The following is a 27963-nucleotide window of genomic DNA, read 5'->3' as shown; positions in this document are numbered from 1 at the left end:
GTGGGTGTGTGTTGAGTTAGTAGTTTTGCAGCGTCTGAGTCTTCATGTGTATGGCTTGTGTTGAGTTAGTAGTTTTGCAGCGTCTGAGTCTTCATGTGTATGGCTTGTGTTGTGTTGTGTTGTTTCTCTATGTTGCCAATGTTTCCCTCGTTCCCCTCCTGTGTGTGTGTGTGTGTGTGTATGTAAGTGTGTGTGCTTGTGTGTGTGTGTGTGTGTGTTTATTTGTCTGTTTCTCCATCTGTGCTTTGGCGTCTGTGTTCTTTTCTTCTGTGCTTGCAAGGTGTAGACATGGGATGTTTCCTTATGTATGATACTGTGTGACGAGGAAGAAGAAAAAACTCTGAACGCAACCCTTGTTCATACTTTTGTACAACTTTTACTAAAACAGTGCAGACTGGAACCGAACCATTTCAAAACAACAACGCTCGTCTGACAAGGCACTGCAGCCATGGGATGGAGCAAATAGAAAGTCCTCTGTTATATCCCTCTGTCAAAATGAATCACCACAGAATTATTTACAGCAAATAAAAACAAAAAATCCAAAAGTAAAAACAGCCCAAAGTCATGACTGGTATGTCACAACTGTGAAATCCAAAAACATTTTCAAAAGAATCATTCAAATAAAAACGATAACAGTTGAGAGATGGTAAGCATTATGCAGAGACACAATTTCTTAAGTTATTAGCCTGTCAAACCACAGTCACTCAACCAGGCATTCCTAGCTATGCGTTTCCATGACAACAACTCCCAAACTGACCCGTCTGTGAAAGGTTAAAGCGCTATTAATATGATTTAGTATCAAGTGTATAATTACATACCCGGGTTGTTTAAAAAAAAAGAATTTTAGTCATCCATGACAAAAATACACTAATGTTCCTCTCACAGGGTGAAACCGCTCTCTTATAGTGAGTCCCATCTTTGGAAATGACTCAGGGGGGTGGGGTGGGGTGGGGGGTTGTCTTACGAGGGCTGATTCCAGAACAGCCTTCGGGCAGCTGAGAGGCCCTGCAGGTCTGAGCTCTCGATGGCTTTGGTGGAGAAGTGGATGGAGATGGCGAATGGAGTGGATGTGGTAATCTCATAAAGAGTTTCATTACGAGACAGCTGGCTGTGTTGCTCACTGCGGTGACGGTGGTGGTGAGGGGTTCGGGGAGGGGGGGGGGGGGGGTGGAGTGGTTTGCTGTGGTGTGGGAGTGGCTTTAAAATGAGAAATCCATTTTTTATGTGAACTTAGTCTGTAAAAATCCTCGATCATTCTGAAGACCTGTCTGTGAATTAGTTCTGCAAAAGCCACCATCACTTTAGGGCCACACAAACAGATTTGTCATCGGAAAGCCACTGAGGGCAGATGTCTGCAGAATCAAATGGCTCCCAAATGGTCCCCCGCTAGACCCACTTCCTGTAGTAGAGGAGGGAAAACTGATGTAGCATGTCCCCATGCTCGCATAGAAACACACAAAGACCTGAAGCCATCCTCATATGGAAAAATCACTGATGCCAACTTGCATTGATGAAAACCAGTCATTTGTCAGCATTGGAGCCTCTGTAGAAGGCATCTCTTGTCGTCATCAATACGTAACTCTGTTTATAAGACAAACTAGTAACCTCTTGCATATCTTCTCATCCCTTTTAAGACAGCCACTCTTTGATTATTTTTTTGTTTGCTTTGTTTTGCATTCACTTCGTAACTCTGTTCTGCTGCATTTCCAGTGACAAGGAAACTGATCAACTCATGCAGGAATACAGCCAGATATGACGGGGAGATCTCCCCATCCCTGACTTCTGGGTTACAGTACATGTATGCACACCTTATCCCTGGGCTCAACGTCCAGGGGAATCGCTTCTGACGTACTTTGAGGACCCTTACAAATGATTATTTATTTATTTATTTATTTTATGTTCTGCCACACTGGTGAAGGTTCACACACATTCCCCACAAAGCAGGAACAGTTATTGGTTCCCAGTGAAAATTCTATGTTTTTTTATACACAAACAATACATTTCAAAAGGTGTATATAGTTATTTGTTATGTTAACCTCAAATACTATGCATGGTCTCAGTGACACATAATTCATACAGCATGTATAGTTTCTCTGCTTTTTAAAAAACTTTGTCATGTACTGAATAAAAGGGAGAGAAATGGACTCCAGGACTGCATGTGTTTCAGGTTAAACTGCGCTTCATAAGCCAAGCCTGTTTCCCTTTTTTTCCAATAAAGTTTAAAAAAAAAAGCAAAATGAGACTCAGTAATTGCAAATACTGCAACATGTTTCTCTGTTTAACGAGTCTCAGCTTGGCTGCGACAGCACACAAGGTCATAGAGGTCAAGCCCACCGAACGTCTTGGTATGGCACAGCAACGGCTCTCAGCATGTGATGTAGAACCCAGGGGGGGTCTGCTAGTAGCACCATGATGACCTTAACTTCCCATCATCAACTAGCTGTATCCAGACAATGGATTGCAACATATAAAAACAGAAAGAGAGAGAAAGAATGATAGAGGTAAACATCAATTTAGAATAGCAACCTGTAAAACATGCTTACCGGTTTACTCTAGAACGATCCAAAAGAAAAAGGCGAAAAAGGGCATGGATGGGCAAAAGAACAACAGCAGAGTCATGAAAACATGGGGTCAGTTATGGGCCAGTGGGAGTGACTCGCACGCTGGCCTCATTCTTCTCCATGGACGGGCCATCAGCAAAGGGCCTACCAGAACCATGGGCCACAAAAACAAACAGCACGAGCTCGGCAAAAAATCGTTATAAAAAAAAATGGCCAACCAACTGACGGGATGGCAAAGCGAAAACAAACAAACAAACACAAAACACAAAAGATACACGCACAACTATACCAGCCAATCGCGGGGATCGGCTGGACATTCCCTGCTCTGTCCTGTCTGAACCTGATCATCGGATCCTGACAAAGGCTCTAACGTAGCTCAGCGCACCAAACGGAGTGGAGGTCAAACTTTCAACACTCCTCTGCAGTCTGCTTTAGGTTTTTCAATAAATAAATAAATACTCTCACACACACACACACACACACACATACACGCACGCACACAGACACACAAGTTCAACCCAATCAAACTGCCCCACGCAGTTCTCTAAGCAAACAAGTTCAAAAATGAGAGTGCGATTCACTCAGCCCATCAATAAATAAAGTCTTCAAATGACACATGTGCACCAAGAAAATGTGTACCTTGCAGTTGTAGGCTATGGAGCAGTGGAGTGAAGTGTGGGAGTGGGTTTTGAAATGGCATAAAAAACCCTGGGTCATGGCACTCTCCCACACCGACAAGCCTTCAGAGTATCGCATGTCTCAATGCCTGAGCATACGACAGAATATAAAGCAGCAAGAGGCTGACCATTCAAACACTTCAGAGAATCATGTTCAGTCAACAATGTTATTTATACAAGTGCTAGGTGGGATCTTATAGCCCTAGTCGAGGACAGATTAAAATAATATTTGCTCTCTGCGGCTACAGGCGAGCTTTTGTCAAATTGGGAGCCGGTAGAAGGTAGCATACTCCTGGGGATACAGCTCCTAGGGCCATGTGTAAACAACATTCACTCTGAAGACTCTTGGGGGGAGGGCTGCCCCTTGGGAGGGTGACTGGATGTGGAGTGTCTGTCGTAAGATGCACTGTAGTATTTCAAGGGTCGTCTGCTGCTCAGGCGTAGGGCCTGTACTGTACACACTAATGCTCGGTTGAAAACAGCGGAGCTCTCCAGGTCCAACACCGCCTCTGTATCCACCACTGGGACCATAACGGCACAGGGTGACGTGGCGGGACAACCGTAAACTATGCTTAATTTTGAACGGAGGAAGTGGGAGGCGGATTGGGCATGTGGACTTCTGGATCCCACCTCTGGATCCCCGATTGCCCGAAAGGGGTGCACAGAGAGATGATAAACATCATCTTGGGGGAGCATGCTCAGTAGTAAGGGAAATTTGCGTTTGGTTTGATCCAGGGCTAATGAGGAGATCAGGTAAGCCTGACGGAGCTGTCTGCACTCTGGTTCACATTCACGTCCTACACCACATGATGTTAAATAAGACCAGCTAATTCTTACACATGCCAATACAATTACAAATGCAAACATATCTAATTGCCTTGGGTTAAAGTAAATTGATAATTTTTTTTATTTCTTTGTCATTTTTTTGTGTGTGTGTGTGTGTGTGTGTGTGTGTGTGTGTGTGTCCTAGTGTGTGTCTATACTGATGTCAAAAGCTGTGGTGAAGATGTTTCCGAGTGGGATGCTGCTACACACAGCTCAATGTGTTTCATCCTGATCTCTAGACAATACTCTCTCAGGCTGACCGCTCGGTCTGACTTTGTGGTGGACCAGTAGCAGCAGCCCGACACCAAAGAAAAGTAAAGCTACGACACAGTTCTGCACTTTCATTTCCATTTGAAATATTGAGACCTGCACACAAGCCACTAATTAAATTGACACCGAAACAAAACTGGAATGAAAACTCATTTTTTTTGTGTGTCATTAAAAGGCCAAGCTCAACATAATATCTAGTGTATGTACAGCACAGTCCCTTTTGAACCCTCGCAAAATCGGGAAAAAAAAATCCACCCAAGCCGCACAGTTTTGTGGGGCTGTTCTAGGTACATTTGCACTAAAAATGTGTTTTGTTTAATTAGGCTAACAGGTCCTCAGGACGCGAGCGGTGCTTGCAGACAGTCGTCGCAATGCTGCTGGGTTGTCACCGAAGCACGGTAGTGTCCACTCTGCTTGAAACCATCATTGTACCTCAGGGGCGTGATATCTCTCTCTAGTCCAAACCCTTAACGGTGAAAGGTTTCACAGTAATCTTCAAACACAGTTCCAACATCATCTTCATCATTTTTCTTAATTTCAAATATCAGCATCAAAAAATAATACTTAAAAAAATAATATTTAAAAAAGAGAGTAACAGCAAAAAAGGTTTGCATGACAAGAAGCGGTGTAAGCGTGCAGCTCTGACGCAGAAAATCTACATAGCGGTTCCTTTTGTCTGAAGTTCTTATTTTTTAAGTTTTGAAGTTGTTGTTTTTTTTGTTTTTCTGGTAAGACACAAAAATGGAAAGGAGGTGTCCAGGTGAAAGGGGCACATGAATTGAGAGCAATCGATTCCTCTCACTCACTCTTTCTCTCTCTTCTACAACTCTCTTCTCCTTCTTCGTCATTCACTCTTTCTCTCATGGAATTATGAAAGATAGCATAAGCAGATCATGTAGTACCTGCTGGCTTCAAGAGAAAAAGGGAAAAAAAAACATCAGATGGTGGAACACCAAAATTAGGACTCAAGAGTTCCATGGAGTTCACATGTGTGTATTATTGTTGTTGGCATTTCGTGTTATTTCAGCTGACGTTAATGTGTTTGAGTGTATAATGCCTGTGTGAGCATGTAACGCCTGCGTGTCTATCCAGTGGTAGAAATGAAAATCTAGACTCAGGAACGAATTGTCACATGTTCTATACACACAGCATCCCTTTTGCGCATGTCTGTTGAGGCCATTGCTTTTTCCCCACTCCTTGTCTCGTCTTGTCTTGTCTGCATCTCCGTCTCGTCATTTCTCTGTGCACGCTTCCATCAGTCAACGCAAGACCCTCGCTTGTTTTCGCATTCCCTTTTTTTTTTTTCACTGCCCCCTAGGGTCCTGGATGAAGTTCAGTTTAAGTCGTCTTGTCGTTTTTTAAATTTTCTTTCAAACTGAAGGAGAAGGAGTTTGGTGATGTGGTGGTGTGCTGCCTCTCCGGCACTCCGGCGCCCCCCGGTGGCTACTCGATGACCATGCAGCGGGGCAGGTGCTGGGAGTAGTACTTGAAGAGCTCGGCCGTGGCCCCCGGACAGTTGGTCAGCTCCAGCTCCTCCAGGTCCTGCAGCTGGATCAGACCTGAGAGGCCATTAGTGGTCAGCAGGGGGCAGCCTAAGTCAGGAGAAACGAGCAGGAGAAGGGAGACGGATGGCTGAGTGGGTGAGCGGATACAACAGGAACACTCTGGCACTGTCTCTAAATATAGCCCACACACTCAGAGCAACGTTAAACACAAAATCAGATAGAATGGCAAAAACGATAGATATATAAACAGCAATACCATAGCCCAGAGAAATACTGTCTGTCACTAATAAACATCGTATGTCAATATGTTTTGAAAAGCTCACTTATTTGCAATCTTCTAAATTCAATTCTTCTCATAGTAAACACTGAGAATGCATTCAAATTTCCCCTTGGGGATCAATAAAGTATCTACCTATCTATCTATCTATCTATCTATCTATCTAAAAGCACAGCTGCATGACTTCAAGTGAAGAAATGTTTTGTGCCTGATGTTATCAGAATTTTTTAAGCTGTGTGTTCCCTTTCAAGCAATCAATATACTTTTAAATCCTAAATTATCAATTCTCTTTTTGCAATAATTGATTAAAACTACAGTATATGATTACAATATTCTAAATTTGCCTTTTCAGTGACGCTGAAATTTTCTATACAGAGATTGTTATGGATAACCGGTTCATTTAATGAACTTCAACATCAAGGTTTATACTGCTTGAAAATGAATCAGCAGTTAGGATTGTAAACTACCTGAAAAACACAGATAATTTGTCAAGCTCTTGGTCAATAAGTTCTAATAATGATGTTCACATCTACCTACATGACTAATTCTAACACATTTTCTTCCAGAGATAGACCACAACAGTACTCAACATGCCATCTAAAAGCATCTTAGAAACCGCTGGCAACCCTGTTCCTCAGGTTATTCAACTGTGGTCAGCCAAGCCCCTAATATCTATATCAAACTAAACCAGAGCAGCTAATGAACGCTGAGTTATGAGTAGATGACTGGCATACCGGCTAGAGAGAGCAGCCTCAGGCTTCTCATACCAAAGAGATGCTGTAAGCCAAAATCCTGAACCTGCAGGCAAAGGGACAGACAGACAGATAGACAGAGACGCATTAGGAAGACCAAGACCAAATTGAAAGGGCTAGAGCAGGGATGGGCATTATTTACGATAGATGTATTTAAATGACGTATTTTAAATACAAAAGTATTTTGTCATTTGTATTTTATTGGCTTGAAGAAAATGGCTTCATGTTTTGTATCAGAATACTTTATAGGTGTGTATTTTTTGTAGTTTAAAAATATTGCCAATTATGGCAATTATTGGTGATGTGATAATATCATAAAAGTGCAAAATAATAAATGTAGCCTCTGACTTAGTGATTTGTGATTTAGTGATTTGCCCAGACTTGTGATCAGAATATTGAGATTCAGGAAGATTATCCAGGTTGGTCACACACACAATACAGATCCTCTTATACCAACCACAAGTTTCTTGAGAACTTTAATCATCCAATCAAAACACATGGAACTGGTTATGTGATTGCCCTTCAACATTGCTCAACAAGTTGCCCCATGTATCACCTAAAGCAACACAATGAAAAATTCATGTTTATCCTCCTTGGCGTCAATATAACACCATTTAGCGTTTACACGGTACCCAGTTAAAGAGACACCAGGCAAGCTTGATGCTTATTCTCTACGAAACTCCCCCTCGCTCGGTTTGAAGTTCTTTTCCTTTTCTTTGCATCTTCCGTCAAGGGTTTTCGCTGCTTCTTCACTGGCTCTGCCATTATACACACGTTTGCAACAATCGCTAGAGTTTCGTTAGCCAGCCTCTGTGCTGTATGCAGGATGTAAACTGATCCTGCTTCGGTCGGCGGGTAGGATACACCGAACTTGCAAGTGGGATATTCTTCTTACAGGCAGTAGGGGCGGGCGAGAGAGTCTTCATTCGCCCTGTAATGAGTCATTTAACCATATACCAACTTACGAAGATGATTAATTAACACGAAAACATTGCCTGGTGTCCCTTTAATTAAAAACCAACTAAAAGGGTCATGATCCTTCCTGATCAACAGCGTTACACAGTGCAGTATCAAGCAATCTGGGCATTGACAATGTCAGAGACTTGTCTCCACTTTGTACCACTTGACAAGTTCAGTTGGGACTTTTTGAGTGCATCTCTGATACAGTATTTTGCTACTATACTATATAGCTACTATATTTTGTAGTTTATTTTGATACACTTAAAATCAAGGTATTTGATATTTTATTTTAAAATACATTTTGATGTATTTTTGCCCATCCATGGGCTAGACTCACATGTATGCAAACATGCAGTATATAGACAGAGAGAGAGAGACAGACAGACAGGTATAATTCAAGGGTGAAAGGGTAAAATGAAAATGGACAGAGTGAGATGTGGATGATATGGTCATCCAACAGTTTAGAGGGAGATTTACTGTAAGTTAAGGCCTAGTGTACCTGACAGCACCAACGCAGGTAAAGGCTTCGAAGAGAAGACATGGTGGACAAGTAGCCTAATCCAGTGTCAGTGATCCGCACACACCTAAGTAGAGAAAACACACACACACACACACACACACACACACACACACACACACACACACACACACACACACAAAATGAAGGAATGACTACAACATGCATTTGTCCGGTGTGTTTTGTGTCGAGAGAGCACAAAAGCTGTACCCAGATTGTACTTCTACAACTGCTGGGCCACACAGTCCCTATCAATAGCACCTTCAACTCCAGCTGTACTTTCTATAAATCATGTCTTTGGCCCACACTCTTCTACACAATTTTATCCAACCATTTTAATCTAAATACATGTTGGTTTCTAAGCTCTGATATGTAGTTAAAAATCAACACCCTTGTACTCAGGGATGTAGGTTTAACGTATGTCTGAGGTAAATATAATCTTAAACCAATAACCTCTATTTGCTAAGGGTTTGTTGGTTTATATAACTGTTTTTCCATCAAAATCTACAATGGCAAAAGGACAAAGGGTCAAATAGCTGTTCTTTTCCAGAACCTTATGATTTCGCTGTCTGTCTGTTTTGTTGAATTCTTGATTCCTTCACTATTCTTCTCACACTTACATGTAGTATCATGAAAACGATTCAGACTTAGAAAGGGGCCTTGAATGGGTTTACAGAGAAAGAAATCCAAACTTAATTTCCATTTTGGAAATGTTAATTTTCTTACATTCATCAACTGGGACGTGATGATTAATCCACAGTTTATGTTAAATGTTCAGTATGGCTCTACATAAATTACATGAATGTAGCATCAAACTAAGTCCATAAGCAGCAGTGTTGATGACTAAAGTATGTATGTCACAGAAGCTTTTCAGGTCGATGATGAGCGTCTGGCTATCTTTCTATCAAAGGAGCGCAACACCACCACATAGACCTAATGCAACCTATAGTTATTTTCTCACAACAGCGCGGGTGTGGTGTGTGCTTTTCACAGCAAGCCACGCGAGAACCACTGATGCTTCTCCTCTCTCCAAATATACTGTACTTGTTTCTCCGCCTACGCTGACTCCCTGGTTCCTGCCATCCCACTCACTGAACCAGATAATACTCTTCCAGCTTCTACAGTTTTCTTTTCAAGATTTAAAAAGAAAGAAAGACACAAAAAGATATAGTAGGAGTTCTGGTGGAAGAGGCACATTGATTGAGAGCAATCTCACTATTAACTATTCCTCTCCTTCGCATTTCTCTCATTCTTTCCCTCTCTCCTACAACTCTCTTCTCCTTCACTATCACTTTCTCTCAAAATATTGTGAAAGATAGCACCAGCAGATCATGTAGCAGCTGGTGGCTTCAAGGGGGGAAAACACCAGATGGTGGAACACTAAAGTTAGAACTCAAGAGTTCCATTGAGTTCACATGTGTGTGTATCTTACTTTGGATAAAAAGCTTCTGCTAGGTAAACATCAACATTATTGTAGTTGGCATTTTGCATTATTTCAGCTGATGTTATTAATGTGATTAGAGTAATGTCATATCCCCCTCACCGGTCGAGCACGAGCTCCTCCAGCTTGTGCAGGTCGCAGGCGATGTACTCGAGCGCCATGTCGGTGATGCGCGGACACCAGCTCAGGTCCAAGCTGCGCAGCTTGCGCAGGTTCTCGGCCACCAGCTCCACACCATCGTCCGTGATCTTGGAGCAGCCGGACAGGCTCAGTGCGGTCAGATTTGGCAGGCTGTGCACCATGTTGACTACGCCGTGGTTGGTGATCTCCCAGCAGGAGTGCAGTCGCAGTGTGTGGGTGGTGTAGCCCTGGGGAGCACAGACCAGACAGGGTGATGGGAATGGGCCAGGATAGGATAGAATAGGCTAGCAGCTAGCAGCTAGCGGGTCATCCCTATGTTCCCCGAGTCCTATGTTCCCCGCTCGGGGTTAGGGTTAGGGTCAGGTTTAGGGTTAGGGTCCTATGTTCCCCGGTCCCATAGAAAGAGGGGAACATAGGACCCGGGGAACATAGGTACGCTCCCGCAGCTAGAAGCTAGTAGCTTGCTCCCCACAGGGAATAGGAATTGTTACAGTGGCGACAACAGCATGCTATCACGATATTCAGGCCACATTATGATATTAATGGGATTCTTTACATTTTACAATAAAGAAAAGTTGTGATACATTTCTGGTGTGAGGTCAGAGTCTTGTACCATCTTAGGGGCTTGGGGACAAAACGCTATCAGAGTAGACTTATGTAAGTAAAATTGAAATCATAATGTTAAAGTAAATATTGCAATACCTGACGCCACTATAAATATAATATTGTGATTGTTCGGATCATGAAAGGTTCTTGAGATTTGATCTAAACATCCAATCAAATTACAACCCTCCCTTCCATGCTCCTAATTGGCTGAGATTGACTAGCCAGGAGTTTTTTGAATGCAAACACTGAATGGACAGGTCATGAGGAAGAATTTGTTTAGTTTGTCGTATGATTAGACTTCCTTTATTCCACCTGTAATAGTTTAACACTATACACAGAAAGGAGGATAGAGTCAAGAAGTCCTTAAAGAGTGTGATGGGTTTGGTTCCATCTCATTTACACCAGAAAAGACCCATGTTCTACCTGCTTGGCGGTGAAGTAGGCCATGGCCGTGTCGGTGACGTGGTAGGCCTGCAGGCTCAACTCGGACAGGTTGGGCAGCAGCTGAGAGATGGCGGCGATGGCATCGTCTGCCACATTGATGCAGTCGCTGACACTGAGCGAGGTGAGCCGCGCGTTCAGGCTCGACCACAGGCCCGCCTCAGTGAAGTCATTACAGCCCGACAGCTCCAGGTGCATCAGGCCTTGCATCTGTTCTAACATCACCTGCGGACAACCACACAAGTCTCATAACGTCTCCAACATACAGTTCAGTACAGTATATTCAACTGCACAGTGCTATGTCAAAGTGTAAATATTTACCTTACCCTCTGAGTACCCGAAATATCTAATCATATCTAATATATCTAATCTAAAATGTATTTATATAGTCATATACCGTAGAATTCCTCCCCAGGGCAAGAATTTGTCATCCTGCAAAATGTACGCTGATGACATGTTTACATATGCACCGCAATGTGGACAGCTCACATGTAAAAGATGAACCATCATGGAGGAAGGCAAAGTTCAAACCATAGGCTTGGAAGAAGATGTTTGCATATCTGAAGAGAGAAATGTGACTCAAAGAACGTCACATTGTATCTCAATGTATCAAAATTAGCCTGCAGTATTGTGCTCTACTGCCCATCCCTAGTATGATATTACTGGGAGTTGGTTCAGTGATTAAAAAAACAAGAGGAAAACAAGTCACAGCTCTAAGGGGTTTCGTTTGCCTCCCAACATATGTCACCGTGTGTCAATGACACACGTCTTCGATGCGCATAAATGTGTACGGAGGAGTATGCCACTTGCTTAAGGATTCAGTATCATTCTTCAACCTGAGACTTCACACTAATCTGCATAACATTATATTTTGACAACTTGTACCTACCTACAGTAAAGCCAGTAACACTACCTCAGTGCTAAGTATCTGATACGAAAACAATATTCTCTATTCACAAGATCCATTTCTTAGGACCGCACAAGTCACGTTTCTGAGATTTTACAAGACTTCACAATTCAACTGCAACTAAAATGACAGCCTTTTGACTGGAATGACTAGTATCTGAGAGCAGATCCATCTGAACCTGAGCCATCTTCATCCCCACTGCTATTTTGTGTGCGTACTGAATGGCTCTGTGATTGAAACTGAAACAGCTTCACCAGGAAATGTGTTCTTCATTCAACACAACATCTAGGAGTGTAACAGTACACAAAAATCACGGTTCGTTGTGTACCTCGGTTTTGAAGACACAGTTCGGTTAATTTTCGGTACAGTAAGCCTGTAGGTACAATATTGCTGATGCACAATGGGAATAGCGCTTTGGAAAGGTGTCAAATGTTTTTTGGTGTTAATTGACTAAACACACACACACACACACACACACACACACACACACACACACACACACACACACACTAATGCACAGAGGGCAAAAGCTCACACTGTTTCCATCTCCTCTTCTTCTCTTCTCAAAGCATACTCAATCTCCACCTCAAATGTCAACAATAACTAAACCCTACCCATTCCACTTTAAGCCCTTAATATATAGCTCTGAAAAATACTTTCCTGTCTCAAGCTGTCATCCACGGTAGCACAGCACCACGGGGCTCATTTGCTGTGGCATTGCGTAACCTCAGAGAAATCACGATGCATGCAAGCAGTTCTACTTCTGAGGTTTTTAACCCACACTTTTTTAACCTGGGTATGATGTATTTAAGATCAGGTATTAACCACTTAGCATATCCTGTTAGCAAGCTACAGGAAGTGGCTGGACATTCAACATTGAGCATTTGATCATAATTTCCATCATGTGTGTTTATTTTCATTTCATACATAGCAGGCAGACCCACACAAATGTCTGACTGGTATTTCTCCAGCTCTTTGGGGTGAAGCAGACCTCACTGGTATTCAGCAGAAAAGCACATCTTATTCTGTTTCCTCATTACGAATCTTGCCAAGAGATATCTAAGAGTGTGAGGCTTCCAAGGTTGATTACACAATGATGTCTAATTACATAAAAGAACTTGATCTGAAGTCTGCTGTGGCAGGGGATTTTCACGGCGATCCTGAACACCACATATCCTGGAGTTTTTAAAATGTGAACAGGCTGGGAGACAGAACGCGGAATCTCATCACGGCCTCCCAGGAATTCTGACTCTGACCTACATCACGTGATTGACTGGGACAGCCAATCACATGAGGTCACAAGATACCACGAACCCCAGTTAACAAGACTGATAGAAAAAAAAGGGTCATCCATTTTTTTCCAAGGTTCAGTCACTTAGCAACAGCAAGCCTTTAAGGTTCATTTAGTTCAGGGTTGTAACACTTCCTGATTGTGGGACCAGTTGGCACAGCACCGTGCTGTTTGGCCCACAGACAGTGACCAACAACAGGGACACTCGGACAACAGGGCTCTAAATAAGCAGGGATGGCCCAGCCTCGTGAAACACACTGGCGGCATCGGCCTGTGGTCACAACTGAAAACAAACATTCCGGAAAACAAACAGCTCTTGTAACCAACTGGGGTGACATTCAACAACCACTGCTCTGTCAGTCTCTCTCTCGCTGGTAGTCTTCCTCTGCTGACATGAGTCACGTGGACTATACGCGGCCCACCAAGGAGGGACACTGTCCCCATAAAATCCACAGAGCTGAGCACTTCTGTGTATCTTCAACATGACACACACACACACACACACACACACACACACACACACACACACACACACACACACACGCAAACACACACACACACTCATCATCTCTTAACAATTCCAGCATTCTCCATGGCAACACAAGCCCTTTCCTAGAATAGCTATTGCACAGAGGCATGTACGCACGCTCTTCTGACAGTGACAGATTTTCATTTTTTTTCATGTTGGTTACAAATAAGACTATAATACAGTGAAGGCTACACTAGACCAACTGGAGAATTACCAAAATTGTACGAACCTATTAGTTAGTAGCCTACTAACAGAGTAAAATGTATTTGTTCTATTTTCCTTTCCAAACCACAGACGTAACGAAGGACAAGGATAAAGCATACTCAACTCTGGCCCTGTAATTACATGTATTCGTTTGAGACACTTCTGTCTGAGAAGTATATCTTTTGCATAAGATACTGTAGCAGAATATAATACTGAGACAGTGAATAGTGGCCTTAAAAACAGTGGACATGCTTAGTCATGTCATATGTGTGACTTTCATGTTTTGGCATTGCGGTTATTTGCCTAGTTTCTAGGCCAAGTATACTTGCGTATACAAGGAATTTGGTCTCTGCATTTATCCCATCCGTGAATTAGTGAACACACAGAGCACACAGTGAACACACAGTGAGGTGAAGCACACACTAACCCGGAGCAGTGAGCTACAGCGGCGCTCGGGGAGCAGTGAGGGGGTTAGGTGCCTTGCTCATGGGCACTTCAGCCGTTCCTACTGGTCGGGGATCGAACCGCCAACCCTTGGTTATAAGCCTGAAGCCCTAACCAGTTAGGCCACGACTGCCCCTATATATTTGACTATACCGTTAAATAAACCACGTCCACACACAGAGTGTTCAATATTAGTAAATAGCAATGTATTCATAGATCATGATTGAGTTCATGAGTGCAGAGATCATTGAGTACAAAATGCAAGTGGATCTTTGCTGAGTGGTCTATCTATTTATATTCAGACACATTCACTTAATGTTTGCCAAACACACATTTTCACTGTGACAGAGTAATACTCTAAGAGGTTTCAGCAATGTTTTGAAGGGCCCTTCCAGCCATTTGGTGTCATTCCAAGGGCACTTTTCCAGGGCCTCACCATACACTGTTGGGCTACTGACAATCACATGCGCAATGGAATGAGGGTGAGGACATGAAAATGAGGCTATTGAAATGAGAACATTCTGGATGTCAAGCATACAAAAACACAATGGAGAACATTCTTGTATTTGTAATGTACTGTATATCTACAAAGGCATCAAACTGCCTCTGGATCTGATAGGGACATGGACGTCAGGATAATTACCGGTATCATATTATAGGACCTAAGTGGTTTGATTTTACTACATTTTATTAAAAGCATTCTATAATTCATGAAAGCATTTCTGAGTGCAAATATCATCTATGTATGATCTAAATAAATGAAAGAAACACAAACAAATCCTTGTGACACATGAATGTAGTGGTTACCTCGAGTCCTGCGTCCGTGATGGTTGACCTCTTCAGGCTGACAGACTTAACACCTTTCTTCGACAGGGGATAGTTGTCGATGAACTCACAAATGTCCAAGTCGGAGACCCCCACCAAACAAAAGGACTGGAAACCCCGCAGCGCAAACGCCTGCAAGCTGACAAACTCCTTCTCCCCGTTGGGCAGGAGTGTGTACAGTTCCTTGGCGTGAAGGATGGGCGTCACACCTTCCCAGAACTTAGGCTGGTAGAGCACTTTCCGCCACGTCTTGCACACCTGGGCCAAGATGCACTTCTCGGCCGTGGTGAAGTACCACAGTAGCCGGTTGAGCACCTTCTCGTCCAGCACCAGCTGCCGCTCCATCAGGGGCTTGGGGAACTGCCGCAACGGGGGCTTCATGGCCGTTAGAGGGCTAGTGTCCAGGTCTGGTCCCAGCAGCGAGGCTGCCGTGGGCAGGGGCTCCAGGTGGTAGGGCAGGCTGGGTGGAGGCAGGATGGTGGGTACTGAGGAGGACTGGCACAGGCGGTTCTTGGCAGCGGGGGTCCCTTTGGTGATACTGGCAGAGCCTAGGCCATTGGGCTGGGGGGGCAGCTTGACCATGCCGTTCCGCGTTACGCAAGGAGACTTGAGGTCAGTGGGAGTGGACATGTTCAGCATTGGGAGCCTGTCGGTGGAGGGACACACACACACACACACACATACCAGGTTAAATCACAGTACCAGAGTATCCATAATGACAAGCAATAAACTGCAATTTTCTTAACACAAACACACTACGAGGACCAATCAAACAGCTGGGTATAACTGGGTTGTATTCAAAAGAGTAGTGTTAAATATGCCATCCTTAGCTATAAAGAATCAGTCTAATGTCTGAAATGTAGCTAATTAAAAATAGCTTCAAGACAACACATTTTGAAACTTCTGAAATGCTTATTGGACTATAATGTCTCCACCTTCTCACAGACACACAATTCAGGCTACTGTCTCTGTTTGTGTAACATTCAATAACACTAACAAAAATAAATAATTAATTATATAAATAAAAGCAAGATGATAAAAAGACCCTTTGTTTGGTGTCACTGTAGTGTGCTGGTGGAACTATTAAAAATGCATATGCAATTATGTAACAGTCTGTTTAAGCCATTTAAAGGGCACAGTTTTTGGACCAAAAGAACATACTGGGTGCTGCAAATAGGCTATATATGAATCTGTCTACAATTACGGCACTCTCACCAATGCATCAAACCAAAGTAGGAGAGCTCACAGATATTGCTCATAAAACCATTTATCAAGATGTGTAGTCCTGCAGACAATGCATTTTTCGTTTTTGTTCAAAGACATCACTTCCCGACTATCCCTTACTGCATGTACACTGGATCTAATGATAGCCAAAGATAGGATAAGCAAGCGAAATTACATAATAGCGCTACAGCGGCACTGGTCTGAATAAAAATAATTTTCGTACTGTAGCTTTGCAAAATCTGCTGAATTCAGGTTAAGAAATAGTTCGAAATCGGCTCCATCCATTGTGTTCTGCATTATACAATGTCTATTCAAATGCAACCCGTGAAACAGAGCCAGTAGCCTACGAACAACATCGACAATGCTGAGAGCACATATTTTAAAATGAATTCAGCTTTTAGAGGGAGAGAAAGCACCTCGTCCAGCAAAAGCGGTGGGTATTGTTACAAAAATAGATACAGTGTAGCCTAAACTGCCACCTTGCGTGTCTAAAACAGGGATACTCAGATGCGCGTTAGGTTACAACCAAATCATCAATGATGCTTCTTTCAATATAACAAATAATCATGAAATAAATGTATAGCGAACAAGTCGATGGGTCACTGAAGCGAAAATGTCAAGCAGCCGCAGGCTGTAGCCCAACAATAGCCGATAGATGAATGGCAGATCCATGAACCAGCACAACAGAGATGGTGTATCCGCATAGCACCTTACCTTAAACCGAACCCGACGCTTGTCGTGTAGGCTGTGGCTGATGCTCTATTCGCTCGATATCACAATTTTATCTGCATCCACAAAGGTCGACTGTATGATTTCGGGAGGCTATAAACGTCGTTGTGATGATAGTACAAGCTATTGGAGAAACGGTCGTCTGGGCTAGCTAGATACAGTAGCCCATTTTATTGAGAAAATGGCATAGCCATGGCTACTGTAACCGCGGACAAACCCGATGCTTAGGCTAGATATCAATGTGTTATCAAAAAAAGAAAATATCCTAAACATAGAACGATATCACCGAAACGCATATAGCCCATGTCATCATTCTATGCACTAATTTCGCTTACTTTCATTCATGTATAGGCTAGGCGATGGTGTTGGGGTCTGCCTGTGTTTGGGTGCACCTAAACGCCTGAAATTGGGCGTCGAGAGTAGAGCCCACCACAACAACCCACAGAACTGAATTGACACTGGTTATCCAGACTCGTCGTCATGTTTTCAGACAGATGTTCAATTCCTGGTATCCACAGTGCTGTATTCCCACTAATACAGCAGCACTCCATATTTGGGCTTCCGTCTTAGCCTACGTCCAATGACAATTCTCTCACACGTGTTTTTTTCCTCCTCTGTGATCTCTCTTGTTCCCTATCTGTAGTCTTACAGAAATAACATCCGATTTAAATGAGCGGAAAAAAACATTGCTGTAAAATTCCCTGGTCAATGGGGATATCATATTTCAGCGAAGACGGTGCGTCTGCCCCAGGCACTATTCAAAACGCCTATTGTTTTTGTACAACATGCATGAGGCAGAAATACCAGAGACGTGAGATGCCGCCCTGTTTAAAATGAAAATATGAAGATATTCTGGTTCTTTGCGTCTATGGCTGCTAAAACATCTCGAGTCTAACATAGGCTACATACTTAAAGAACATTGTATTCCATTACCAAACAGGTGATTGTTGTGTTCAGCCCTGAGGTAGCCTACTAAATTATAGACTGACAGTTTTGGTACAGAGTGATATTGGCCAATATAGTAATAGTCAGTTATGACATAGAGTTGCCTGGGATACTGCCAGGTCCACCTTAAAAAGTCTGTGCAGGTGTGCGTGCTCTGTGCACGAAAGACACTGCTGGAAAATGTCAATGAGAGCTCTCTCTCTCTCTCCCTCAGCCTCAATTTCCTGAATAAGCCCTCCAGAGAGTCTATCACCACTAAACAAAACACTGCAAGCAAAGCAAGGATCCTCTTCACATAAAAAGCAGTAAATGCAGCATGTTAGAGTTGGTAGGTAAACACAAGCAGGCAAAGAGGCTTTATGGTATTTTGGGCCCCCACCGTCGACTTGAAGGCAGCACTGCCTGGAAGGCACACAAGGGTTAGGGTTAGATGCCTTGAAGACAACAGTGGCCGTGATGCCTTAAAGTCGACGATGAGGGCCCAAAAGACTATGAAGCAGCAAAGAGAGTGCACAGAGCTAAAACAGCAGTAATACTGCTGATAGACAGACAGACAGACAGATTGATTGATTGATTGATTGATTGATGGCTGGATATTACATAAGAAACAACATTATGGGAAAATTCAGATTCAGGTCAGAAATCAATCTAACATGTCATAGCCTATATAATCGCAGCAGGTCACTGTTACCATAGTAGGCTAACTGGTAAAACCTTCAGAATACAGTATGCATCAAAGATCACCTCCAGTCCAGAAGAATTCAGGCTGTTGAATCTATATATATATATATATACATTTTATGTCATTTTTGGTACTGTAAATTGCACAGCATTACAGCAAATCAGGACAAGACATTCCCATATGGCATCACATACACATTCAATAAATGTTTTTCATAAGTTGGAATGAGGTAAAAGTAAAACTTTTCACAAACACCTCAGTAAGGTAAACATATAAGTAATGACCTGAGGTATCACTCTAATATGCCAATCAAAGTAGTATAACAATCTACTCAGGTATACTTTGCATGTTGCATACAACAAATCAGGCCAACAAAAGCCTTTTTCTAATCCGAGTTGGTGCTCCCACTGTCTTCACACAAGTGAAGTTGTGCTGTCATCCAGTCCAATGACTCAACAAGATAAGACTGAACACTTCCTAGTTCTCTCCCCTCTGCATAAGGAACTGCCATGGCTGTGTGTGGATACCGCCAGTTACACACCCTCCTGCCTCTCTCCTCTCCTGTCCTTTCAGCGGTTTGAGGAACAAGGGCATGCAAGGGAGGGGAGGAAGAGGAGGAGGAGGAGAGGGAGGAAGTTGTGTGTTGCTCAGCGCAAGTGTCTCAGGGCTGCTGGGACAGCGAGGAATAGCACTGCAACTTCAGCACCAAGGAGAGCTGCTGAGGAGGGGTAGGCCCTCACACCGGGTGTGCAGAGAGTCAGGCCAGCTTAAAGGTGTCGGTTTTTGAACATTCTAACATAAGATTCCGTTCCGCAACAATTCAAGGTTTCTAAAATTCTATGTTGAATTCAATGAACCTAGATATTCTTTAGAACACTCATTTTCCAACATTCCTGTCATGCCGGTGTGACGGTACACCTTTAAGGGTTAAGCAAGACTCACATGGAGAAAAAAACAAAAAAAAGCATGTTTGAGCAGGGCAAAGAGCTACAACAGCATCTGCCATGCAGAAAACAGAGAGAAAACAGGGGAAGATGATCCACAACCAATCTATCAGATCATGCAAATTACCACCAGGGTATTGTTACTCTGTAATAGCTATATGACAACTTTCAGAATATGCATCATGATCACATCTAGTCCACTCATCTCATTTCAGTACATTCAGGAAGCAGAACAGGAAATGGAGGAGTCACCCAGTGTATGTCTGTTAGACGCTTACAGCACCACAACAAGGACTGTGGACCAGACTGAAAATGATCAATATTTCATCACAATGCTTTGATGTCATGGCATCATTTCCGGAAAGCTTCCTGGTGTGATGTAGTGGTACGCATGGTTGCCATCATTTCTGGTGAGGAAAGACACAAGGGGTGATGGCAAGGGCATCTAAGTCAAAGTTAGGAGTTGAGAGGGGAGTGCTAGATTCGTCTGACATGAAAATGGAGGGGGTCTGAGTGGTTCTGACAAGAGAAAAATGTGCTCGCCTCGCTGCGGACAGATTTTGATGGATATTGTGCCTTCCTGGAGGCATGCCAGCTAGACGCAGCCATGGCCCAGAGACAATCTCCTATCCATATGCCATCTTCATGTCATCCATTTGAGGTAATATATATATATATATATATATTACGCAGACTGCATATTAAGTAGACGTAGCAATGCACTTTTGCTCTCTGAGGCAGCTACATTGGACGTGTTTTGACAGAGAAGCTGTCGCCAGGGCCACGCATAGTGTGAGGTGGCAGATGGGAGAGGCTGTGTCCCTCACCCAATTGGACACAGGGTGATCTTCATTCAGCTTTTCATACAAAGTTCAAACCTGTCACTTTTTTCTTCGTTTTTTTTTATTTTTTTAAACAGCAAACAGTTTTATAAACTGTATAATAGCAGTGTCACACTAGGCGGAGGAAAGTGGGGGACGATTTCAAAGACCCTGCACTGACAGAGGGCCCTCATAGAACATGTTGACAAGCATTATTATTATTATTATTATTGGGGGGGGTCAACATTTCTAGCACCACACCTCATCACACAAGACAGTGTGAGCACATGGGTTATACTTTTTCCAATAAATGAAGGCTAGTGTCTGCTGTGATATGTTATGGTGAATCAACTAAATCATTTGTGTGGTACCTTAGCCTTTATACTGCAGTACCCACAGTGCCAAGGGTGATGTATTGGACATGCTAGTCAGAGCATCAAACTTATACGCATGCATGACACAATTACTTTCTAAATTAACCACATTCAGTCAAAGTCACCAAAGCGTCTGTTGGGAGTGTCTCTTTCAGCCTCTCCAGTGTTCCAATGTTTAGACAATAACATGGCAGAGTGTGATAGTGATATTAACCCAGCGCTACGTTACTCCTCTGCATGTTTGGGCATGGAGGGACTAGAGATGTTGTCACGGGGGGTGGGGGATGGGGGTGGTAAGCAAAACAGAGGCTGGGTACAGATAAACAATTTGGGAGAAAATATCTGGAAGCGCTTGGAGCCCAGGAGAGAGGGTATGGCTGTCATCCAGATGGGGGACGCGGGGGAGGGGAGACGATGGGATGGGATGGGCTGGGCAACAGGAGAGGACAGGGGATGGACAAAATGACCTCTTTAAGAATTGGGGGAAGGGGGGATCTTGGAGCAACACAAGACTGCATTTTGCAATTGGTTTTAAAGATTTATAAATAAAAAACAACTGTATGCTGCTCATGTCTTCTTTGTGTGTGTATCTGTATGTAAGTTTGTGTGTGTGTGTGTGTGTGAGTGTGTGTGTGTGTGTGTGTGTGTGTGTGTGTGTGTGTGTGTGTGTGTGTGTGATCTTTGTATGTGTGTGTGTGTGTGTGTGTGTGTTTGCTCTGTGTAGTGTGTTTGGGTCTGATAGTGGACTGAGAGGATTTAAACTCTCTGAAGACTTCTGTTGTGTAGTATTCACTCCTGTGGAATAAAAAAAATGTAAGCCTGGGAAAAAACCAAGCAGCCTTTTGTCATCCCCAAACCTCTGGCTTGAGTTAGTCAAGCCATGGATTTATAGGAGGAGAAATCCCAGGCTGTTATCCACATTGTTGTTTGCTGTTTTTCAAACATTCACTGCCCAAAGAGAGGGGCGGGATACATCAATGGCGAACCCCTTATGAAACCCAGCTGTGATGACCAACGGCGCATCCGTGCCACACCATACATCCCGACGACCATCCCTACAGTAACTGCTCAGACTTTCACTACTGTCTATTTTATTAATTTAGCACACATTTATCCAAAGCGACTTACTGTATGTGAATTATACTACAAGGACCATTGTCCCCAGAGCAACTCTGGGTTAAGAGCCTTGCCCATGGACACAAGGGTGGAAACTGGGAATTGAACCCACAACTTCGCAGGCTACTGCAAACTAGCCCAGCTCCTCAGCCACTATGCTACCACCACCCTAGTGCAAACCACGCTAGTTAACCCCAAAGCCAACCCCTGCTAAGGATCATGCCGAAGTGGCCCTCGGGATAGTCAGACATTGGCCGACTCTGTATGTATGAAAGCAGTAGGCAAGCAAGGCAGACATGGTGCCATGGGCTTGGGTGCAGCAGTACCAGCAGGCCTCGGGACACGCTTGTCCTTAACTCCCACTCTGCTATTTTTCCTCTATCAGTTGTCTGGCTGGAGAGCTTCGCTATGGCCATAGCTCTTCAGTGAAGTGCCTGCTAGTCTGTCAAAAAAAAAGCAAGGCACTGTGTTGTCGTCGATGTGAAGTCTTTTTCTTTACAGTGAATGTAATGCTGTACCCGAGTTCTATTAATCCAGTGTCGCCATCAAAGCGTAGTGAATCTCTCTCAGTCCAGCTGACTGAGCGTCTCTCTGTGTGATGAATGAAGGAGCCGTTTCTGAGCTGACCAAATGTTTTGCTCTTTTGTTCTGTGTAGCTTTTTCGTTGCCTCCTATACAGAGCTTCTCCCCAGTCTCTGTGTCACTATATCCCAAGAGCAGTCACGCCCTCCTTCCCTCCCTCCAGACTGGAAAACCAATCGATAGCCCACCACACATCCGTCACCCTGAAGGGAACATGGTATTAATAACCAATCTCTCAATAATGGGTCATTTAGGCATTTCAGCATGAGATATGAGATGTATCAAACAACAACCATGTTAGTGGCCTTCTGGTCTGATCAAACTAAAAATAGTCGAAGCAAGGACTCTACATAGAGGGACTCTAGTGACCATGCAGCATTCTGGGACCTGAACTAAACTGGATTCTGTTGCCTTGGCTTAAGAGCAGAGCTCCAGATACACACACATCCTTCTTTTACAGTGCTCCTTCATGTGTGTCTATTTCATTCAATGGGCTTTTTTCTCAGTCATCCAGTTCACCTTGGCTTCATTGCAACTCCTTGGCAATGAGTTCACAATCAGGATTTTTGCACTTATTGGTGAGTGGACAATCTACTGCCACAAGCACTTTAAGGTACTCAAAATGAGTTAAGTATTTGGATTTGGATTGAGAACATTTTGTACAAGTCCAAAAAATAGTAATGTTACTAAAGCTAAGCCTTTCCTCTTAGTATTTATTAGATCATAGACATTTGTTTATGCATACATGTAGATCTCTAACCCACCACTGATCAGGATAAAGCAGGATCTGGTAGGCTACTACTCACAAAGACAGAGTTAACATGTCATGTAAACAAAAGAGTATGCCTGTTTCAAAACAACCCCCCTGTTGCTGACTCTTCATTTGCAGCCATGATGTGATAGGGATTTTTAGAGGCTAAATCCAGAAGAGGCCCCTTTGGCCCAGCTATTTATCCAAATCCCCCTCTGCTCTAGGTAGTTCCACTCTCCTCCCTCATTAGAGTCAGCATCACAAGCTATCATTGCGCTTTCACAAATCAGCTGCAGATAGAGAATGGGCATTGACCTGAATAAACAAGGGCAGGCCCATGGCCATTTTATTTTTACATATTGTGACACACATCCATATTTTTTTTTGGTTGTCAACATAGAAACAAAGCAGCATAGAAACAATCCTACATAAAGCTTCTTGTGTGTGTGTGCGTGTGTGTGTGTGCGCGCGCCTGAGATACGCATTCATCCAGCCCTCCACATGTCACGTTATCTCCAACAAGGGGTTGCGTCTCCCATCAGCAGCGAGAGCAGGCCGTACCAGTGGAGAGGCCTGAAACGGCATTAATTAAATGTTTCTGGAGGTCTTGGCAGGGCTGAGCGGCAGACCAGAGCCCAGAGGAGAGGCAGCAAAGGATTGGCTTTGCAAAGCCCCTCTCTCTCTCTCTCTCTCTCTCTCTCTCTCTATCTCTCTCTCTCTCTCTCTCTCTCTCTCTCTTTCTCACTCTCTCTCCCCCCCTCTCTTTCTCTCCCCCACTCTCTCTCTCTCCCCCTCTTTCTTTCTCCCCCCCCACTCTCTCTCTCTTTCTCTCCCCCTCAGCCACTTTGCAATCCCTTTTATCCTGCCTACAGGGCCGGCCTACTTACCCGCGTTTGCTGGCTTTACGGACGGACCATGGGCCCTTGCAACAACAAACCACGCGGGGAGGGAGAACGGATATAGATGGACCGGCGACTGGTGCTGTCGCAGGACAGATGCGCACTGTGTCACACAACGAGCATGTGCTGATGTTGGAAGAGTCAAAGGGAGGAGGTGGCAAATTGGGTTTTGGGGTGGGTGCGATGGTCTGGACTTGGCAGTGAACTCTTACAAAGGATTTACACTTTCAAAGCATTCCCACAATCTAGCCTTCTTCTTGGAGAGGGAAAGTGGCTTAAGCAAACTTCTGAGACTCGTTGGCATTTGAAGTTTAAGAGAGGAAGAGCAATCTAGAAGTTAGATGAAGTTCTCAGGAAACTCCTGGGAAGTGGAACGTTTTTGAGTTTTTTTGTCTGTTAAGTTTCTTTTAAAAGGATGTGGGTCAGAGCTGCCAAAGGGCACAGTGATATAAGTAGAAAAGCATCAAAACGTTCTGTCAATAGTGCCTATGTTATAACATATAATAACTTTCTGGTATGGGAAATTAAAAAAAATGGAAGAATATGTGACAAATGTGGAGAATAGGTGTGCTTAAAAACACAGGTGAGATCAAAGAGAAGAGGAAAGCCCCAGTGCTGGAGTTAATATTTGGTTCTGATGGTTGGAACCATTATCTAAAGCATATAGAGACGCTCAACTTACAACAAAGAAGATAAATAATCCATGAGGGAAACATTTAAGCAGCAGAGAAGTGTCAAAGCTGCCTCTAAATTAGCCTACCAGAGCCATCAGGAAACTTCAAGCATGTCACACACCTGTCTGGGCTCCGACTCAGCTTGCCAGAAACAGAGACAGCAGCAGTCTTCTATCTATCTATCTATCTATCTATCTATCTATCTATCTATCTATCTATCCATCTATCCATCCATCCATCCATCTATTTATCTATGTATCTATTTATCCATCTATCTATACACTATTTATGTGTGTGTGTCAGCTGTTATATGTCTATCTGTCTATCTACCTGTCCCTATCAAACGTTTCCATTCATTTATCTATCTATTTACTTCGCACATTGTAACTGACAAACACAGCACTGTTACTGTAAATACAGGCGAGCACACTATGGATGAGGTGCAAGTCGTAACACACCCACTCCATGCAAGACACCACTAGGGCACTCAACTTACAGTTTTTCTCAGTCGCTTTGGTGCTTTTCTCACATCACTATTAACATTTGCACAACAGTTAGTGCATTTCTCAAAACAATTAGTGCAAACTGCAAAACCTAGTGGATAACCTGCAAAAGCATGCCATTTGCTCAAAATGGATAGTCCATTCCTCAAAAGTATTCATGTCAATGAAACTGTCAGTGTCATCAAAATGAGAAGTCTTGACACCATTGTTTATGAACAAGATAGTCAAATGGCTTTGTCATGTTTTCATTATGACAGTTTATTCTCTCAGTTCCAATGCAAAAAAAGGTCAGAACTCGGTGACTACCTGAACATGCTCAAGACAGCACTATACACTTGAACAGCCATTTGAAAACTACAGTAAAGTTACACATTGCTGTAGTTAGGAGAGTAAGTGAGTACAAGACACTGAATTCGTACGTTTCATATTTTTACTGTATATGCTCTTTGCAATTCTACAGCATTGAGACAGAATTTGATAATTAGTTCACCAATTTTGTATGAAATGACTCAAGCAATGAAATGAAGACTATTAGTTTTATTGGGAACGACTATTCAGCATCCATAAGTATAGTACATTTTGACTGACATGACATAAGCAAATGATAATGTTATAAAACAGCAGAGAATTGTATGAAAGCAACTGATACATGTCCAAAAGCATTTGCAATTTGTTCAGAGGAAGGAGAAATTGCTACTATAATGTGCACAAATGACTAAATGTTGTGGAGGTTAAACTAATAGTTATGAGAATTTTCATTCTGATCTGAGAAAAGCACCAAAGTGACTGAGAAAAACTGTAATCGGGCATGGCCCCTACAGTAACACTAAGGTCCCTTTCCCTCCCCTCTGAAGTACATGATCTGCTGTCTGAGGCAGAGGGTTCCACAACAAGGAGGGGATAATAGAGACTTCTTTCCTGAGGCCTGGGGGGGGGGCGATGACAGGGTGTCCTATTAACTTTGCCATGCATGGATGGAGGCCTGTATGCTACTGTATTAGAGAGAAAGAGGATTGTGTGACATATATACACCACAAAGACCATGAACCTCAGGCATAGCCGAGTGGTGCATGTAGAGGCTACTTTTTGTACTCTCTTACTCTCTGTTGCTTTCATTACTGTAACTCGGTTGCTTTTCCTTTTCCTTAATTCAGATTAGAATGGTAATCAACTCTATTTCCATAAATCTGCTAAAGGTTTTAAGGGGGAGCTTATCCAGTGACAAGGCCTGCTAAAGACAACGAATGCTCTTAGCCACCGGAGGAGGGGGGAGGAAGAGAGACAGTCACTACTAAAAAAGAAGTTATGGAAATGTTACATCTGTCAGTCATTTGTGTAACTTCTGAGGTGCAGACTACTACCTATAGGCCTACCATTGACCAAGCCATGCCAATAACAAACTTTAATACTTGGACGTGCTTGGAGTGTCCAGGCCAGGCATTTGTAGTCGAAACACAGAAGCAGCCATGGGATACAAGTAAAATAATACTTTCCCACTTCTAAAATGAATGACAAGAGATGGCTGATTAGATATTCAGTGTAGGCCTAATGATGTTAGGCCCACTACAATAATGTTACACACTGATACAGTGTAAAACAACAGCCTACATAGCAATGCAGTGGTATCAGATATCTAAAGAACTCGCACAACAATGTTAGTCTTGGGATATATTTAGACTCATTGGTTACTTATTTTACTTTAGCTGAGCGCTTATCCTTGCATTTTAGAAGGAGAGATTACGTCATTTTGAAGATGTTCAAGTAGGCTAATGTTTGCATTCCTTGCAGCCCCGACGCAGCTTGCGGAGACTGACAGAAGACACAAAGACGTGCATACTCAGTTAAGCAGTCATAATATTGGCAGCAACAGACGTAGCCTTTTCTTAAATCGGAGATATTGATCACCTTCTCTCATCATAGTGTGTTCCCGAGAGGCAGTTGGTGTAACCCGTAAATATTCTCCGCTCTGCAGCTGTAAGCTAACGTTACCGAAAATTCGTTTAACAAGCCTTTAACGTCATCGGCATTTGGCCGGGCAGGGTTGTTGGTCGACTGTACAAGACGAAACGTCCTAGCCATGCAGTCGCACCGAATTACACATTCAGCAAGCAGCATGTTTACTTCATTGGCAACACTAAACAAAATGTTATGGTTTCACTTACCTCTCGTATGCAGATCACGCAACCATTAATCCATGATCGGTCAAATAACACAGTCTAGCGTGATCACGTTTTCCCCAGCGTTGCAGAGCGCATGAGGGAAAATAAATAAATAAAATTGCAGCCCTGCCCGTTATTTCCTTGCGGAGGCGAGAATAAAATATTCAGTTCTTGCCACAGAAGCATAAAACTAAGTCAATATCAGCGACTGAGATATAAATTAGTTGATGCAGATAGCGTAAGATGTGTTTAACAGAGCCAATAATGTAACCTATAATAGCGGCATCTATGTCTATTCATTCGGTTTATTTTACACAAAGCTTGCCTCCCACTCTCTCTCTTTCTCTCTCTCTGGCACACATGCACACGCACACAAAACAGACCAAA

General features: G+C 43.2%; 1 protein-coding gene across 5 annotated transcripts; it reads right to left on the bottom strand.

The window, feature by feature from the left end:
* On the bottom strand, window positions 1–27917 carry fbxl16 (F-box and leucine-rich repeat protein 16). Of its 5 annotated transcripts, XR_006030693.1 has the most exons (8): window positions 27580–27917; window positions 15156–15819; window positions 10956–11198; window positions 9888–10153; window positions 8327–8411; window positions 6850–6913; window positions 5140–5925; window positions 1–2440 (listed from the first exon to the last, which is right to left on the bottom strand). XR_006030693.1 is itself a non-coding variant. In XM_042085632.1 (7 exons), exons 2-7 carry the CDS (start codon window positions 15810–15812, stop codon window positions 5777–5779), a joined length of 1464 nt encoding a protein of 487 aa, XP_041941566.1. In that variant the 5' UTR covers window positions 15813–15819; window positions 27580–27917; the 3' UTR covers window positions 4169–5776. The 5 variants fall into 5 exon arrangements, 4 of the variants coding, with proteins under 4 accessions (XP_041941566.1, XP_041941567.1, XP_041941568.1 ...); XM_042085632.1 differs by lacking the exon at window positions 1–2440 and having other exon boundaries at window positions 4169–5925; XM_042085633.1 differs by lacking the exon at window positions 1–2440 and having other exon boundaries at window positions 4169–5925; window positions 9888–10159; window positions 10962–11198.
* Window positions 27918–27963: the final 46 nt, after the last annotated feature.

Source organism: Alosa sapidissima, chromosome 3 (genome assembly GCF_018492685.1).
Source record: "Alosa sapidissima isolate fAloSap1 chromosome 3, fAloSap1.pri, whole genome shotgun sequence".
In the NCBI taxonomy this organism is placed as follows: Eukaryota; Metazoa; Chordata; class Actinopteri; order Clupeiformes; family Clupeidae; genus Alosa; species Alosa sapidissima.
This window is presented reverse-complemented; position numbering and strand designations above follow the sequence as displayed.

Excerpts from the sequence above, each read along its gene's own strand:
- fbxl16 (XM_042085632.1), bottom strand. The coding sequence starts at position 15,812 with ATGCTGAACATGTCCACTCCCACTGACCTCAAGTCTCCTTGCGTAACG. Across the intron at positions 8,412-9,887 it reads GAGGAGCTCGTGCTCGACCG|GTGTGTGCGGATCACTGACA; the intron begins GTGAGGGGGATA and ends TTCTCTACTTAG. Across the intron at positions 5,926-6,849 it reads GAGGCTGCTCTCTCTAGCCG|GCTGCCCCCTGCTGACCACT; the intron begins GTATGCCAGTCA and ends CTCCTGACTTAG.